The 20,000-nt window shown below is 36.1% G+C and overlaps 1 protein-coding gene across 1 annotated transcript in view; it reads right to left on the bottom strand.

Moving 5' to 3' along the window:
* Positions 1-20,000, bottom strand: part of LOC115218578 (glycine receptor subunit alphaZ1) — a 208,054-nt gene that overhangs the window by 127,216 nt on the left and 60,838 nt on the right. The window contains exon 3 of the mRNA XM_036508505.1: positions 4,524-4,658. Coding sequence (XP_036364398.1) covers positions 4,524-4,658 — 135 coding nt within the window. The remainder of the gene's footprint in view (positions 1-4,523; positions 4,659-20,000) is intronic.

Genomic DNA, 20,000 nt, shown 5'->3' with positions numbered 1-20,000 from the left:
ACAACGAAACGTGGGAAAGACCAAAAAATAAAAAGGAGAAAAAATATGCAGAGTGACAAGAGAAACGACGGCAAAACTATAGAGAATGTCAACAGAAGGTTGAATGAAACAGAAGACATCATCTCATCATCATCATCATCATCAAAAGCAACAACAACATCCATAACAGCGACAGAAACATCATGAATGAAGAACAGTAGAAGCAGCCAAATACAATATCCAGAACAAGAATGATCACCATGAAAGATATCCTTTCAATAACATCAGCGTCTGGAATGAGCGCTCGCTCCAGTTCGAAAAGGACGTCTAGGAAGACTGGATCCTTATATAAAGAATCCTGAAAGGACACTTTTGGCATAAATGCGAATTCAATCGTTCATTAAGAGACACAATCACATTGAGATGCGTAAGGAGAAAAAGGAGGACGTTGTAAAAAGCGTTTTTCTTGCTCAGACAGAAAAGTGACTGGGAACTATATTGGCACCGTTTGGTACCATTGGAATGGAAAGCATTACGGTTCGTGGGATGCTTTGTTCCCAGGTGAGGCAAAAGGGAAGAGAATCGTAACAGCACAAACTCCATCAAATTTCTGTAAGTAATGATTCATAACGTGTCGCCAAATTTGGAACATCAGATTTTAGCAGAGATGAGGAGATAATAGAATATCGGTATGTCTACAGTAACAAGTAATCTTTTCTACTCTAGGCACAAGGCCCGAAATTTTGGGAGAGGGGACCAGTCGGTTAGATCGGCCACAGTATGCAACTGGTACTTAATTTATCGATCCCGAAAGGATGAAAGGCAATTTGAACTCAGTACGTAGCGGCAGACGAAATGCCACTAAGCATTTCGCCCGGTGTGCTAACGTTTCTGCCAGCTCGCCACTTTATACAGTAACAAATAATGCCGAAGAACTGGCTAGAGAAGCTTTAGGAGCTAATTTCCTGACCATTTCTTTATTGAAGAAATACAAATTAGAATGTTAACGGTCTTTGGATTTCGGGAGCACGACCTTTTCTTACTAACGCCAATAAACGTTCACCTAGGCAACAGGAGGTTGAACAACAATTAAAGGAAGAATGAAACCAACAACAAAACAAACTCTAAACAAACACAATTTTCCCCGCGTTTCCTATAAACGTCTCTGGGGAGTTCAGAAAAAGAAGAAACGAAATTCCCATCAATGTGACATTATCTTTACTCTCCACAAACGCCTTATCTGGCGACGAAATGGAGTCAGAAAACTCTTTTTTTATAAGGACTGCGGTAGATTATAGAAGCATGTCGGAAAAATTCCCAGTGGACGTGATACCTTTTAAAATCAAGGCTTCTTCTGCCCAAAATGCTGGAAGAATCCTTTTCGGAAGCTTAAAACACGAACTTCACCCCTACACAAACTGTATGGTATGTGGTCTTACCCTTTTCAGCGAGGGCAACGGTCTTCAAAGTGGTCAATGGCACTCTTCAAGGGGTCGATAAATGTACATCTACCTAATTATTATCATTATTTATTTATTTTCTTGTACATGCCTGGGTGGGGGGATCAAGGATTCCATGAATCGATTGTCTGAAAAGTTTGGGGAACCCTGAACTAGACCCACATTGCAAGGGGGATGCGTAAATGCACATGACCTGGGGCTTTCTAGAAGATTGATCCCTGGCTGAATGGTCTTATCTCTAACACCCAGAGTTTAAGAACCGTATTCTCGCGCGCCTTCAACAATGTCCATACCTCGAATGATCAAATCAGACCGAATGGTGTGACTACCTTGTTCAGGAAAGGTCTGAAACTCCAAGAAAAGACGATGTTGTGGACCAGGATACTGGGGAAATGCCTTGCTAGTTGCAGAAGTTTCAGATCTGGACCCTAGGAATCTTTCCTAGCTACGTTCGCCTATTTGTATTTCTGAGGGGTTTTAAGTGGTATCTCAGATCCATTTTGAGATTAAGCAGAAGTATTTGTAAAGAAAGGTGGATGTAAAAACTTATCCGTCTTACTCGAATTCATAAATACACCAAATGAGCTTGATCAAGCCGCAACGAGTTTACCAGGGAAGTTTGCTTTGTTTGAGCTAAGATGTGTCTTCATACAGTCGTTCGATGATCCCATGCTGCGAAAGAGTGATGTAACAACAAACAGGATTTTTAGTCCTTAACAGAACGCAGGGGGACTGTGTGCTTTTATTCCAAGTAGAGGGCGGTGTTCGATTTTCATAAGTAATTTGCTAAAATTATCGCGATGCATGATGGTTCCTATTCTAAGTAGAAGATGCAAAGATGTGTGAAATACAGTTTTCAGAAGCTAAGCTAGCAGAGAAATTGAGCGACTGGCACAGAATGTCAGGGACACCGAAATACAAGACTAACGGTAAAAAGGAGGTGATATGCAGTTACCTGTAATTCGACGGGTCTGCTTGTACATGCAAGTCTTATGAGACCCTGAAAACTATAAGACATTTCCGGAGCTTTTATTTAATTGTGGTGGGTGGGCGAAGAGGAAAAGAATAAAAATGGCAACGCAGAAAATCCATTTGTTACATGTGTGTGTGTGTGTGTGTGTGTGTGTGTGTGTGTAGATAGATAGTGTTGTAACGTAGTTTCTTACGTACAATAAGTTAGATAACCAAACAATAATAAAAATAAATGTAAGGAACCAACAAATCTATTTACGAACCAACATTCATTATTCCTTGTGAACTAAACCAACCGACACCTTCTGACTGCACTGCGAGCTAACACGAACTTCACTCGACTTCCAGCTCTGAACTCTTTGAACTCATTCGGATGCTTACTATTTGTACTTCATTCAGATCAGACTATCTTCCGCGAGAGGTCGTTGTAACTCTCATCACAACAGATAGATAGATAGATAGATAGATAGATAGATAGAGAGAGAGAGAGAGAGAGAGAGAGAGAGATGACAGATAGATAGATAGATAGATAGATAGATAGATAGATAGATAGATAGATAGACAGACAGACAGATAGATAGAGATAGATAGATAGATAGATAGATAGATAGATAGATAGATAGATAGATAGATAGATAGATAGATAGATAGATAGAAAGATAGATAGATAGATAGACAGACAGATAGATAGATAGATAGATAGATAGATAGATAGATAGATAGATAGATAGATAGATAGATAGATAGATAGATAGATAGATAGATAGATAGATAAAATGCTTACTGATGCTACGCTATCCATTTATTTTGCTTTAGAGTAAAATCTAGATAATTACAAGAGTTTTTGGTTGTTGTACTTAATTTCTTGGGCCTTTGACTGGTCAAATTTGTTGTAAGGTTGTTGCTTTCTCTTTTGACTGTTGCTTATTAGCAGATCGGCCATGACTGAGACCAATATTCTATTTTCCAGATTAGGGGAATTCAGACCACCACCAAGCTATATAACCCTTTTCTATTAAAAGTATGGACTTACAATTGGTCGAGAGATTCGTTTACTTCCTTTAGCAGAATGAGCAAAGATTAATTGATCACGAGAAGGGAGAGAGAGTTGTTTAGCGTAAGTTTTAGCATTTCTCGTAAAGGAGAACTGCACAGTCTTACCCTTTCCTTGTCCTGGGTATGGCACATGGATACACAGGACATATTTCCCTAACGATCATGCATCATATATGACACAAATTTCTAATTTTTTTGCAAACACCACAGTAACTCGTGACTTATGAAAGGAAATATTTATATTATTCAAAACCTTTGAAAGAAGGTCCAACCGAAAGTCTGAAGACAAACAAAGAGCTAATTGGCAATCTTGATATATTCCTAGTATCAATCCCTCCCCTCACAAAAGTATTGGAATAGATTCAAATTTTAGAGTGTCAAACTTCAGTTTTCAATGAAAGTATTGTAAAACAAAGACATTGGAAATGAGAAAAATATCATAAAATATTTAGTTTCGGTAAAACAAAACAAACAAAAAGAGTAAAATATTGTCACGTGAGTAAAGTCTCATGGGTGAGTATATAATGTCAAGTAACTCTCGGGACTTGTCACTAGTTAAAATGCACTAATTGTATGCTGTTCCATTAACGAGGTTTTGACCAGCGCAGAAATTTAGCTCATAACTAACACCAAACGAAGCACACATCAATTTATACTCTGTTGAAGATATATATATATATATATATATGTGTGTGTCTGTTGTAAGTATGTGTGTGTGTGTATGGGTCAATGAAGATCCTGTACTTTTAATTTTTTGCCAATGACAAAACGCTATCTCAGAAACAAGATTCGAACTGACAAATATTCATTTTGTTTTATAGGCTGGCTACATTTCAGTTCTATACATTAAGACTCTCTTCACTCTTTCCTGCTATTAATGAATATATTAATTAATAGTGTGTGTGTATGTGTGTGTATGTGTGTGTGTGTGTTGTGTGTGTGTGCGTGTGTGTGTGGTGTGTGTGTGTGTGTGTGTGTGTGTTTGAAATCCCTTCATGTCACAAAGAAAACTACTTTCTTTCGCGGTTGCACACATTTTCTTTCGTTAAACCTTGCCTTTTAAGTAGTTCTTCTTTCCTTAGGGAGCGTGTTCTCATCTGGCGATTAGCGTTACTACCATGCCTGCCCCGAACACCATAGCGGGATCGAGTGCCTGCATCGATTCGTACCATAGGTGGCGGTACGTGACCCCTGAAAAATCAATAGTAGCAGAAGTGAGGTAACATTTATCACGAGTTTCCATGCTTTCATGTAAGGGGTTAGTGCCAGATGAAAACTATGTTCTTTTTGGTGTTAGTGTTTGGTAATATCAAAACACAGTCTGATTAACTACGTGCTTAAAAGCGATTAAATTGTGCACAGACATGTTATTTCGAATAATAATCACAAGGTGTCGGATAAAACAGGTTTAGTAGTTGGTTAAAATAGTAAATACAACGATTTCTAACATTGGGACACAATAATAAATTTGATTAGTGTTTATTAAATAAATCCAGGGAAAAGAAAACGCCGAGCCGCCTTTTGCTGTCGTGAGAAATTCTTTGAGGAAAAGTACCACTTCAACTGTTTCACACATCATACTTAATGGTATTCATTTCTAACATAAAGACACGGTAACACATTTTATGGGGATGTAATTTACCCAGTATGTATTTTACTGGCCCAGGACATATGATAAGCAACGTCGGAGCAGCCCTGAATTGAGGTGAGACAGACACAGGGCATTGTGTCAAACGCACATTTTCTCCATTGAGCGCAAGAAAAGCACCCAAGATCTTCTGCTAATGCCTATATCATTAGTTTGATATTCAACAATATGCTATCCCTTCAATGCCTATTAAATTCTGGCACAAATTCCCTCTCATCCTCAAAGAGCACATCATCCTCTTTATTTCTCTTCAGTATTCTCACTGTTGATCTCAAGATTACGTTGCTTCTTCGCAGGATCTTGAAATTGTAGCCCTGCGCAAAAAGTCCACCTCAAGTCCCTTGAACTTTGAAAAATAATCTTTCTTTGGCGAATTGTTTTTCTTTTGATTTTATTTTCATTTTACAGTACATAATAATTTTCTGTTCCAATCCTGCGGAAGATTTTTCTTCTTTTCAACAACCCACCCCCATTATGGGAAGTGCAACCAGGTGAGAGAGTAGCGCTCCTGGAAGATGGATTCTCGGGTTTTCTGGTTCGAGATGTTTTCAATCGGCTACCTGGTTGTGTGATCTTTGCACCAGTGATAAGGAGAATCACTTGAGGATCCTCCGAACTGTGGTCGGGGATGTTTTGAAAATTAAACCCTTCAGACCTCCTTGCTGTTGGTGGTACTGTATCTACCGTTATTCACCGATTTTTCTCCTCTCCTGCATTTTCATCTCTTCGTGGTATTAAGTGCACAAATCGCTTTTATTTACACACGTGTAACAGCTGAGAATTCTGATCAAAATAACCAGTTTTCTTTTCGCCTACGATGGGATATAATTCCAGAACAGTTCTATGGTCAGATTATGCAGACTATGTGGCCAGACTGTGCTTGCTGTATAATGTACATCTCTCTGTGAACTACACATGACCAGATATCATTTCTGGTGGATCCGACGTTCACAACAATCCCGTAATTTGCTGAATCACGTCATAAACCAAGGCTCAACATCCGACTCAGTGGTCTTGTATATTACTACTACAGCCTCTAGTTACGTGTGTGATGCACCGATTCGGTTACGGTCTGGATTTCAAAGGCTACGTAATTCCACCATTTGCATTTGAAGTCAATAAATTAATTAGATTGGACACTTTTGACAGTCAACGTGATTAATTACAGTATTTAATTAACTAAATTCTCTTCCCCTGCTGAGATCAAATCTCATTAGTTGCAAATTTTTCTTTTAATTTCTGAGTTGACAAACCTTGAGATATAAAAACGACGACTTCTACAAATATGGATATTTTAAACTTCTAATCATGACTCCATAAATTTGTCTTTTGCGCTTTTCAAAGAGAGCCGAGAAAGATTACTTATTTTATGGTTTTTCATATCAACATCAGCTGATCGTCTTTCATTTTATTACAGATTTTTATCTTCAAATCACGTTTCTTTCCTGAAAATCCACCAGTCTAGAAAAGTTTATTCTCTGTAGATGATTATCATCTTTATTACAGGCATATTGTTATCAAAGTCAAAACTTTTGTGTTTGATTTTAAAAGATCTTAAAACGATATTTGAGACGAGATGAGGCTGATACGTTAAGTAGGTCAAGCATTGCGTAGGTCTGTCTTTCTTCTAACGAACGAACTATGGTATCCAGTAATAACCATCAGTGACCAAACAGTTATGTCCATGGAGAAAAATCGTTACATTAATTCATCACTCATAATAAAGGCAGCTGTCAGTATATACAATGCAAGCATTCATAGAAACCTATAGGGACGTTACGTCTTTTAGAATTAGCTGGAATCTCTCAAATTACATTTTCAAGCCATACAGTTTTCAATAATTGAGGAAATGAAGGATTTTCTGCGTGGTCGGGGGTCGCTTGTGTTGCTAAAACAACAGTAAAATATTCCACGACCCATACCTTACCACACAAAGAAATTAAAATGAGGCATGTTCAGTAGGCCAGGAGATATTGTTTGGAAATAAGATGAAATGGTCATGGCTGGAAAGGTTAATCACAGACCTACTTGACATGGACTAACCTGGAGCTAAACAATAACAGTAGAATTCTTTCTCCAATCTAATTGTTTTTTTCTTATTTTACTGTTAGCTGAAAGAGTGTAAAAGACAGAAACCGTTACTAAAATCACCAAATGTGATAAAATTATTTTAGCATTTTCCACCTCGTCTTATTTTCTTTATACATATCAACTCGTGTGTTACTTTTCTACCTTCTACAGATTATATATATGTGTGTGTGTGTGTGTGTGTGTGTGTGTGTGTGTGTATGTATATACATTGTGGGAGGAGATGTATTACTTATGGATTGTGGAAGTCTGAAGGATGGAGCAAATGCTGTGACTTTTGCGGTCTTGGAGGCTGGTGAGATTAATGCCCTTAACATTCTGTTTAAATTGTTGTAGGTCGATATTTCCAGTATAGGAGGAAGCAGATTCCAGAGTGACTATGTTACGGAGATGAAGGATTTGTCTTAGAAGTTAGTCCAACGGAAAGGGGGTGTGTGCAAATTGTCAAGGCACAAATGAGCCACCTGAGTTACAGAGGTACAAACAATCAAGCATTGAGGAGCAGAGGATAAGATGGCATCGTTAGAGAAAACAAATACACACAACTTGTGTCTGTGCTGGAATGCATCTGTTAGTTAATGAGTGCTAATAAGCCGAATGGCCTATCTCTGGATAGCTTTAGATGTAGAAGTATTCCTCTGTTGTGGTTCTCGCTTGTAGAGCGCCAGCAGCTGTTATGGGACTGAAATGTCTTCTGGAATACGACCCTATCTATGCTTAGGATATGCCTTCGCTAGGAGAGATCCTTGGTGATAATGAAGTCCGGAATTTGGGTTATAGCTGTGTGTCACTAATGTCGAGAGGGAAGGTGTTGTAGTGGTGTTTACATGGTGCGAGTAGTGCTTGAGGGATTTTGCTTTTCTCTGTTCGCGATGGAGACCTAACTAAAACCTCAAATGCACAAATCTTACAAGATATCACTATTGCTGTTTAGCGCTATATCAACCCTGACTGACCAGCCCTATGACAATAATCATCGCTGCTAGAAAAACCATCAACATCTTTCTCCAGGTACATTGGATTATAAGCACATTATTCATAAGAGTCCTCTCTTTCGAAGGCAGATCGAGTAACCATTTAGATGCTCCCTTTCTAGCACATGCGACCACGTACAAGTTCACCTTAGAGTACACGACGTTCATACCTCCCAGAAAGACGTTCATAACGCTGATAGTTGGTGAAGCAATCTCATATCAAAGCAGCATTTCAAAAACCGGTTCGCAGGATCGGTCGATCGACTCGCACAGCTCGTCCCAGTGCTTATCTCCTTTGCAACGATGGTGGCCACCTAAAAACTGATTTAAAGTGATAAGGATTTACTCTAGTGCCAACAGCTTGCTTGATTCCACGAAGATTTATAAAATCGACATCTATTTCTTTCTGTCTTTCATTGATTGGACTTACAAAACATGTTTTACTTCACATTAAATACTTTCAGAATCCATTAGTAAATCGATATACATAAATACATACATACATACATACATACATATATATATATATATATATATATATGTATGCATGTATGTACGTATATATATCTATATATATGTATGTATGTATATATATGTATATATATATTTATGTATTTATGCATGCATGTATATATATTATATATATTTAAATATATATAGTATATGTATACATACATATACACAAATAAATACATATATGCACATATTCATACATACCAGTAAGTACGTATACGTGCATGTATGTGTTTATACACACACACACATATATATATGTATGTATGTATTTATGTATGTATGTAGATGTGTATGTATGTACTTGTGCATGTATAAATATAGATACAGGTGTATGTGTGCATACGTGTAAGAATGTATGTCTGACTATAACTTGCAAGCAAGGATGGGACCCGAGTTCGATCTCTAATGAAAAGCCAATATTTTTTGTGAAATAAACACGGAAAACCTGTTCTCATTGACTTCATATATCACCATTGTTTACGATATATATATATATATATATATATATATATATATATATATATAATTATATATATATATATATATATATCTACGTCACATAGATATAGATAGATATATACATATATATGTGTATACAGATATATATATATATGTTTGTATATATGGATATAATGTATGTATATGCATGTATATATATGAAATTTATATATTATATGCTTGTATACACACACACACGCACCACGCACGCACACACACACACACACACACACACAAACACAACACACACCCCACACACACACATATATATATATATATATATATATATTATATATATATATATGACACATATTATTATATTCGATCAAATTAAGAACAAAACGAGATCGAATTTAATTGGACAGATTTCCTTTTTCTTTTCATTTTTATTGTCCATTAAGGTATATGTATATGTGTATATTTAAATTCAAGGTGTTTACGTCTGTTGAATGCGTAGTGATGGCTAAACTTTACACGCTCTTTGTTGTATCGTAAGAAGATGCTCTGCCTTTACTGGTGCACGACGTACCACACGCTGGATATCGAAGTGAACGCGGGGCAACGTGAGATGGACTGTTTTGCTCAAAAACACAACATACCTCCGTTCCCAGGTATCGAAACCATGATGTAGCGATCGTTAGTGCAACAAACTAATGACCATGCCACGCTCCCTCGTACATACACAGAAAACGAGAACGATATGTGTGTATGCGCATGTGTGTATGCGTGTGAGAGAGAGAGGGGAAAATTTTGCTTGTTTAACGAGACCCACGCAACTACTGAGCCATGCCAAATCTCGCACAAAAGAAAGTCCAATACCAAGAAACGCAATTTATATGAAACCGTTAATAAGATATTGCACCGCCATCGATTTAGCAAAATTCAATGAGAAAAGAGATTTGGAAGAAGAAATAGCCGCTTCTTATGGCCAAAACTTCCCCTGAGCAAATATTTGACTTGTTACTTTTTTTTTCATACGTTTATCTTGTAACGTCGATATCGATGAAGAAGAAACTATATTAATTTTACTTGTAATAAATTTGAATACCCTGCAGAATGAATAGAGGTCACGAGACTCCCTCTTCTCTCGTACCAAGATTAACAATATTTTGGCAAAGCTCAGTGATTTCATATTCAAGGTCTCATCTCGATGCTGAAGATTTTTGCCTTCCGGCCTCTCTGCATAAGTAAACTGGCGCGAAGTTCGTAAAGTTATTTATTGTTTCGGGTCTTATTTATTTAATTATTCATATTATTGTGTATTTCCTTTTTGCTTCTCTCTTTTGTTTTTCCGTATGTTTTTGATTTATTTCTAAGATTCGTTTGGCATTAAAACTGTCGAAAGGAAAAGAAAGGGGAAGAGGGGAGGGATAGAAACTGATTGAACTATTTATCATCAGCTATTGAGTACAGCTTGATACACAAGTTAAGCAATATTTATCGATCTTGGACTTCTGAACTAAAAGATGTGATATTTCATAGAAGATTGTGTGGTCACTTCTCTGCTGATCACAAACCTCGGAAATAAAACAGCAAGGGCAACGCCGAACCAACTAGAAACATTTACGCCGCTCTACTAAACACGTGAAATCATGTTATCCTACCTGTATTATCCTTAAAAAGGTGAAAGTGGTCACAACTTGACTGATTTTAACCAGAGTTTGATTTCAGCTCGTGCTAACCAACAGCATCACCAAATAAAATAATTTCTGGTACTGCTATTGTTTAGCCCTGGGTCAAGCTTCTTCCTGAAGATCTATAATAGGTGTTCCATATGGGATCATCTTTTCCTTCTAGGTCTGTATAATGAAGGTCTGTATAATGTAATGCGTTCTATCGTTAAAATGGCTGGACGTAATTTTAGATAGAGTTGTCTGCTCCTTCTAGCAAGACTAGTAACTGCCTAAGAGCTCCCTTGTTGGATTTGTATAAACATGATACATGGGGATAAGAAAAAAACTTTGACCCTGGTCAGATGGAAAATGCGTTCAATAAACTTACAGAGGAGATATGAACAACCAACAAAGTATATTTTCCCCTTTCTACATCACAGTTTTTAATGCCTAACCGTAGAGTCGTTAGCTTCTTTATCTATTATAAGTACCAGTGACATTTCTTGGAGCTTATGGTAAATTAGCAGAAAAGATAGACCACCTGACAAAAGAATCCTTCGTTAATGTAGTTTCATCTCTTGACGTCCTGGGTTCAAACTCAGGTTAGCGTTAGAGTGAATATTTCTGGATTAAGAGCGGAAAGCTGACAGAAACGTTACTGCACCGGTAACATTCTTGGCAGGTCTTTCGCCCGTCTTTGTGGTCAGGGTTCAAATTCCGCTGAGGTCGACTTTACCTTACATCCTTTTGGGTTCGATAAAATAAGGATTAGTTGAATACTGGGATCAGTTTACCCTTTCCCTGAAATTGATATGCTTGTACCAAAATTTGAAACCAATTATTCTGGATCGAGTCAAGTTCAGGTGTTGATATATATTCCTTTCCCAAATCAGACGCATTTTGCTTCTGTTAAGCAGATATAAATTAAGAGTTGCCTATTTCCAGCTAAAAAATTGCATTAAGGTCTCGAAGAGAAGACAAATCAACAATGCTTTTTGACTAAATAACAAGACCATAATTTGAGGGATAATAATTGTTTGGTGATTTCCGAAGTTACAAGCAGAATTCGCAGAAAATTGTTACTGGGAAGAATTAAGACCGAGTTGCACTCACGTATCAATTCGGCTTCGAATTTCTTACCTTTATAATAATTTTTTAAAGAGATGGCTGGCACCATATCACTTAAAAAGTATTTGCTCAGCAAATAAATCACTTTCAAACTACACACCCACCTACATATACACACATACACATATGTGTTGTGTGTGTGTATATATATATATCTATACATTATATATATATTATGTGTTTGTATATGTATATATATATATATATAGGTTATATACATATACATATATATATATGTATATAGTACACATATATACATTATAGATATATATGTAAACATATATATATATACATATATATATATATGTCTATCTTATATATTATATGTGTGATATATATATATGTATACTATATATATATATGTATATATATATGCATATATTCATCTATATATATATATATATACTATATATATATATATATAATACCATATTATATATGTGTGTGCGTATATATGTGTGCATGTATGTATGTATTATGCATGTGTGTGTGTGTGCATGTAGATTTCAGGTGAAATTGCGTCTAATGATGTAATGTAATAGGTACGTCGAATAAGTGTTGAAGCTAACTTACCACCTAACAACTGGTATCAGTTTAGAACATGGCGTTTATATATTTAAACCTAATTGCTGATGTGTTACAACTGGAGTTCAGAAGAAATAAGGAAGTTTGAAAATGTGCAGACAGTCGCAAGCGGTTTCATGAAGAGACACGCATATCCTACATTTGCCTGCGAACGAAGGTAAAGAACGCACTTTCTCATTTCTTACGATCTGCTCTAAAAGCTCAACAACTAGGTTGCAATAAATAAGTGTCATGACCTAAACCGATACCGGTTGTTTGTCTAGTCATATTTTCATTCTACAGGCGTGGTTGTGTAGTAAGTAGATTGCTTACCAACCACATAGTTCCGGGTTCAGTCCTACTGTGTGGCACCTTGGGCAAGTGTCCTCTACTCTAGCCTCGGGTCGACCAAAAGCCTTGTAAGTGGATTTGGTAGACGGAAGCTGAAACTCGTTGTATATATATATATATATATACACACACACACACACACACACACACACATATATATAATATATTATATATATATATATATACACACATATATATGTATATGTAAATGTCTGTCTCCCCACCATCGCTTGACAACCGATTTTACTGTGTTTATGTTCACTTAATATAGCGGTTCGGCAAAAGAGACCGATAGAATAAGTATTATGCTCACAAAGGATAAATCCTGGTGTCCATTTGTTCGACTAAAGCCTGTGTTCCAGTATGGCCGCAGTCAAATGACTGAAACAAGTAAAAGAGCAAATGAATATGTAAAGAGATTTCCCCCGGAGTAACAACAAAATATATGAGGACAAATATCCGTCAAATGTAAATAATTTAAATAATGTAAATAATGTACATATTTCTTCATCTCTTAAATATCGAACTGTTTTTTCACTTAATTCCAATGACACAAGAATGTCTCACTTTTATTTCATTTTTCAAAATCTAGTTTGCATCATATAAGGTCTAATGGCGATGAATGTTTGGCGTGAAAAGTCACATGCGCGCGCATGTAAGGATGAACGTAAATCCGAATAATCAGGCTGAATGCGAGTCGACTATCGTCTGAGAAGACGAGACGATCATAATGAACGAATATTGATCCACTTTTTGTCTTTCTCCTGAACGCATCCATCTTTACTGTGAAGATTTAAGATCAGTGAAATACCTTACTATTATATTTGAAACACTCACACGGTATCCTCCATACTTTCCTACACAATCACTAAATTAGATCATATTGGGGGTAATTCCCCAGTCAGTTGGTTTAGCATGAAAACATCTGGAGAGAGATTTTATTTATTAACTGCATGGATAGCCGCAGTTAACAGTGTGTATGTGTGTGTGTTTGTGTGTGGGCGTGTATATGTGTGTGTATGTGTATGCATGTGTGTCAGTTTGTGTGTGAGTGTGTATGTGTGTGTTTGTGTATTTGTGGAGGAGAGAGAAAGAAAGTAGCTATTAAAGATGGAATGAAAACTTGAACTCATTATTTATCTCCGCAGATCCCCGCAGATCCCCGCAGATCACCACCACCACCACCACCAGCATATCTGATGAGCTGTTATTTTAGTGTTTCACCCACTGAAGTATTACATCCTTGCGTATAGCTTTTATTTATTCTATTTTCTAGACGTTTCCAAAGGTCGTATAACTTTGCAAGACTCACACATGAAGAGATGAGGAATCTCTTGAAAACATGATTATCCATTAGGCGTTGACTTAATTGGATGTTCCTTTTACCTTCCTCCACCATCCTAACGTCCAAGGTAAATTAAGACAACATTATATCGGAAAGTGCAGCATCTGATGAAGTCTACATTTCAAACAGGTGTGGCTAAAGAAAATTAAATTAAAGGAAACGTAAAATCAAAATTGTTAGTTACGAAACATTCCAACGAAACAAAAATTGGCTACGTTCAGCATTACTGGGTGTCTGCTAGGAAAGAAAGAAAGAAAAACAGAAAACAAATCGTAGCATGCTAAATAATTGCAGAAGGCGTGGGCCATCGATGGATTCTTGCCTAGGAAAGGTTTTCTTGTGGCTTTTGTTAAACGTGTCTTTCTCTTGTCTTGCTGAAATAATTAAATGGACCCTTTAACTATTTTCATGTTTTGTTTTGTGTGAGGGTTTGGTATAAACGGTAGATTGAGCTTCCTAATATAAATTTTGTAACTTAATTGGTCATATGAGTATAAATGGAATCTAAACGATTCTCAGAAATAATTATATAGGAAAATAGTACATTTAGCCCGAAGATATGCTTGGAAACACAAGGCAATATATATACGCATCTGCCTAATTATAATTATATATATATATATATATATATATAGAGAGAGAGAGAGAAGATATATATATATACATACAATATATATACATATACATATATGTGTACACAAATATACATACAGACACACCCACACAAATATATAAAATGATATCTCGCCATTATTTTAATTTACATAAGCTAGTAAGTTCTTGGTGAACAAAGCATAAGAATATGGTGTAAGGCTAGTTTCCAAACAGTCCAGTGTTTCGTATCTTGTCACTGATGATGCTCTGTCTTGTTGACTGAGACATCTCATTCTCATATAACATATTCCATGTATCTATAAATATTTACCCCCAGAATGAACTGTCTCCTCACACCGCTACAAGCAGTATTAATTCTATAGAACTGTCCATGGGTTCCTTAGCTTTCTCCACTTAATTCAACATTTCAGTGTATGCTGCTAATGGGGATTGCTTAGCGAGACAAAATTATTTTCTCCAGACACACAAAACGAATACGCTATATTCCAAGATGTAACCCAATATTTCATTATGAATAATGACTTACCTATTTATTATACTATTTATTGCACTTTTCCTATTTTTTTTAACAAGTCTACACTTGGTATGGTCTAATATTAATGAATTATTGATAATGTTCGACAGGGCGATAAATCATAAATAGTGGTTATCGGTCTGTATTGGTGCTTTTGCAGTGTTATATGGGTGTCCGAAGATTTGATGTAACAGCAGCCATATTGTTTCTTCAGAAATTTTGTCTTCATTTGGTTAGCTCCTCTACTTTTAAAAACGTTAAAAAGAAACGTAGAACGTTTCCTCATATCTCATGTTGCTTCGTGTTAGGTTAGGCCTGATCGAAGAGAGCTGTGATTAAATCGAAAAGGTATCTCCAGCATCCCCCCCTCTCTCTCTCTCTCTCTCTCTCTCTCTCTCTCTGGCTTTCGATCGTTAATAATATTAGGTGCCACTGAAGTGAAGTTCGTTTAATCGAAAATCGAAACCAAATCTTACACTTCAGCCGAGAGCTTCCATATTTCCCCAGAGAAATTGCCACTAGCTACCATGATAGTGCTGACGATTTTAATGCATGTCTTAAGAGCAGCAGAACGGAACCAGTTGTCAGCTGTCTCCTTTTTTCCTATCACTTGGAATCATTTGACTGTGAAATTGGTAATCAAATCCAGACATTTCATTCTATCGACCTGTGAACCTCTATTGGGAGATACGTTAATGCTTTCAGTTAAAAGGCTTCCTTTTGATCTGTAGAACTTACGTACGTTGATTAATATCGATTACAACATAGAACACACCGCAAAGAAAAAGTTTCGCAACAAACGAGTGGAATCTCCTGCATAGACACGTTTCCCAATTGAAAATCTTTCCATTCTACGCACGACGCTAATCTTCTTTGTAAAGGTATAATAAGTGCTACACTTTCTAATTCGCCCATTCTTTTGATGAGTAGATTTAACGATTTTTAATTGAAATATTCTGACATGCTCATCTGAAAGACCTACATTCCGGCGGCCGCCTAAACTGATTTTGTAACGCATTTTCTAGATCTTTGTTTACAGGATTTCCCATCACTTATACTAGTTACGACATAACTCTTACCTAATAACCTTATAAAGAATTCGATTGAGGGCGAGCCTTCTCGTTCAATACCGAGATTGTAATCAGTAAAAGAGCAGAAATGTTTATCAGTTTTCAGCTGAGGAAAGTAAACATCTAACGATTTAGGAATTCCCTTCGTGGCATTAAAGATCAACCGAATACCGAAGTACACGTCTTACATTTCTGACAGTCTGAATTTGTGCTCCAGATTTTTTACCTCAATTACTGTCACTTTAAGTTATTAATAACATACTCTTCTGAAGGGCATTAAAGCCACAAAAACTCATTTCCATTCAGCACTAACATCTGACGCGCAAGTTGTGAATTCTTATTGATTATGATTTCCGATTGATGTCAAATCATTGAATTGAAGCCATTTTGGATGAACAATCAAACATATTTTCTTTTTCCACGCAAATATCTAACCTTGTATCGAAAGAAATCGATATCGATTAAAAAAATGTTTGTGAACACCATGACGGCAAGCACTCGATGACCCATGACTATAACATCGTAACCAATACCAGATCGAAGTTAATTCCTTACATTTGTGCCACATTAACACTTCTAAGAGCGACAAACACCCATTGGTGGCGTAAACAAGTTCAGATGCATAATTTCTTACCAGGTTTCCAACGTTAAATCAGAAGTTTTGTCTGCTTACGTAAGAAATTATACACAGTGCTAGACAGATATTCTGTCTGTGATATTCTGATATTCTTGTACTCTACAAAAGTCTGGAATAAGCCTTCAGATTAACGTACAACTGTTTTTATTACAAGTGAGTATAATAACAAACATAATATAAGGTGTGTGCGAGCGAGCGTGCTTGCGTACGTGCGTGCGCGCATGAGTGCATGTGTATGTATGTATGTATGTATGTATGTATGTATGTATGTATGTATGTATGCATGTATGCATGTATGTATGTATATGTGTGTGTGTACGAAAAAGACGTCCACGGCACAAGTTATCCGGATTGTAATTCGATTTCATGATTGCTGTACCACGTATCGTTTCTCATTGAACACTTTGCTAGTTTTGTCATCATATCTTTAAGCTTCCGCCATCGCATCCATGTCCATTCCGTAATCAGAGTGGTGACTGGCAGCATCATTAAGTCATCTTATGGTCATTATTCCGTCTTTTGATGCTCTATGATCAAATTACACCAAAATCTTAAACTGCTAAGAACCGGGAAATTACAGAACGGTCCTTGTTTTAAGGCTTTCCCACCGCTGTCATTGGACGGCGACATATTTCACCGACAATAAACGAACGACAATCAACGCTGGACTCGTTAGGATTTCGATCGAAGATACCAGAAGACGGAACGAATGACGCAAAACATTTTCTCCTACACAAATTATTCGATCAATTTGCATACATAAGACATATAGACACGTAGGTATATATATATATATATATATATATATATATATATATATATATATATATATATATATAGCAAATATCTAGATATGATTATATGTATACATGTGTATATACATACATACATACATACATACATACATACATACATATATATGTATACATACATATATGTACACATATGTTTATATGTGTATATATGCATATATATATGCGCGTGTGTGTGTGTCTGTATTATTATACATGGATATATGAAAGTATATACATATAAGTATACCTGAACATATATGTTTCTATGTAAATGCATATGCATATAAATACATTTAAATGTATATATATGTGTGTATGTATGTGTGTATAAATATATAAACATTTAAAAGTATGTGTATATATATACATATATATATATATATATATATATTATATATATATATATATTATATATATGTATGTATGTATATATATATATATATAATATATATATATATATATATATCTATATATATGTATGTATGTATATATATATATATATATTATATATATATATATATATATACAGACAAACACATACATTACATATATTTGCGTGTGAAACAGTGTGTGTGTGTGTGTGTGAATGTCTATTATTATTATAGTTATATTAAATATTAAAATATTTTCGCAGTTATTTTTTCTTTGATGCGTGAATAATTGAAGAGACAACTTGAATCGACAATTTCAAATATATCAGTTAATAAACTTAAAGCTATGTCCGTGCAGACATTTCATGAAATGATAAAATTTCTTGTAGTTGTTGCTATGATATGTTTTCCTGCGTCCAACACTAATTATCAAAGTCTCGTTTATGATTAGACATCATACGAGAAATATTAAATATGCTAGATGAACGCTAGAAATATTCGGCATGGAAAATTGTCCAATGGATGCTTTCCGCATGAAGAACATATACTTGTGACAGAGCTAATAAATTAGCATACAATCTAATTCTAAAATGCTTAATTAATTCAAATATCGCCCGCGATAAAGAACTGAAATTATCAGCGTTGATAATATTCTTTGTGAAAGGCAGGCGGCGAGCTGGCAGGACCGTTGGCACGCCGGGCGAAATGCGCAGCCGTCACGTTCTCAGCTTAAATTCCGCCAAGGTTGACTTTGCCTTTCATCCTTTCGGCGTCGATTAAATAAGTACCAGTTACGCATTGGGGTCGATGTAATCGACTTAATCTGTTTGTCTGTCCCTTATTTATCCCCTCTATGTTTAGCTCCTTGTGGGTAGTAAAGAAATAGGTATTTCGTCTGCCGCTACGTTCTGAGGTCAAATTCCGCCGAGGTCGACTTTGCCTTTCATCCCTTCGGGGTCGATTAAATAAGTACCAGTTACGCACTAGGGTCAATGTAATCGACTCAGTCCCTTTGTCTGTCATTGTTTGTCTCCTCTATGTTTAACCCCTTGTGAGCAATAAAGAATTAAATATCCTTTGTGAAAGGCAAGTGAGTCAATTTCAAGTTCAAATTTACTTAGATTTGAAACGGAATATAAAGCGTAACAAGTCTGTTGTTTGGTAAGGAAAGTGATAATTCCGTTAATATTTCGGCATTACTAGAAGTTTCCAGCTAAACACAAGCTTAGAAAGGTTGAAAGAATCAATGTGTTCTTAATAAAAGATATTCCTATCTAAGCAATTTAAAATGTTGACAAAAGTAATTTTAAGAGGGATAGTCTGTGTGTGAAAAGCACAATTACATTGGAGTGAACATTGTGATATGAGCCCAAACCACATTTTTATCAGGAATATACGACGGGGTGCTGAAAAGTCTCTTGCCCAACATACCGAATTCTTTAACAGGGCTTAAAAAAACTGAAGGATCGCTGCAATAAGTGTGTGACTCTGGGAGGGGAACACGTTGAATAAAATCATAATTAACTGATCCTCAAAGCCAGGAACTTTTCAGCCACCCCTGGTATGTCTACTTCAAGTATGAGCGCAGACTGAATGAGTTGAAACCGAAACACCTGCATGTATGTGGACAATTGTTATGAAGTGGTTTCCTTATAAACTAAGGACTATAATAAATTATCTTCCTTATGTTTAAATTCATGTGTGCAGTCGCAGAAAAGAAACTTCAATTTGTGTGTCATTCGGCTGGCAACAAGGTACTAATCTCAACTGGTAAACATATAAATGAAAAGTCTGTGGCAAACTCTAC

The sequence above is a fragment of the Octopus sinensis genome, linkage group LG13 (genome assembly GCF_006345805.1).
Source record: "Octopus sinensis linkage group LG13, ASM634580v1, whole genome shotgun sequence".
Lineage (NCBI taxonomy): Eukaryota > Metazoa > Mollusca > Cephalopoda > Octopoda > Octopodidae > Octopus > Octopus sinensis.
This window is presented reverse-complemented; position numbering and strand designations above follow the sequence as displayed.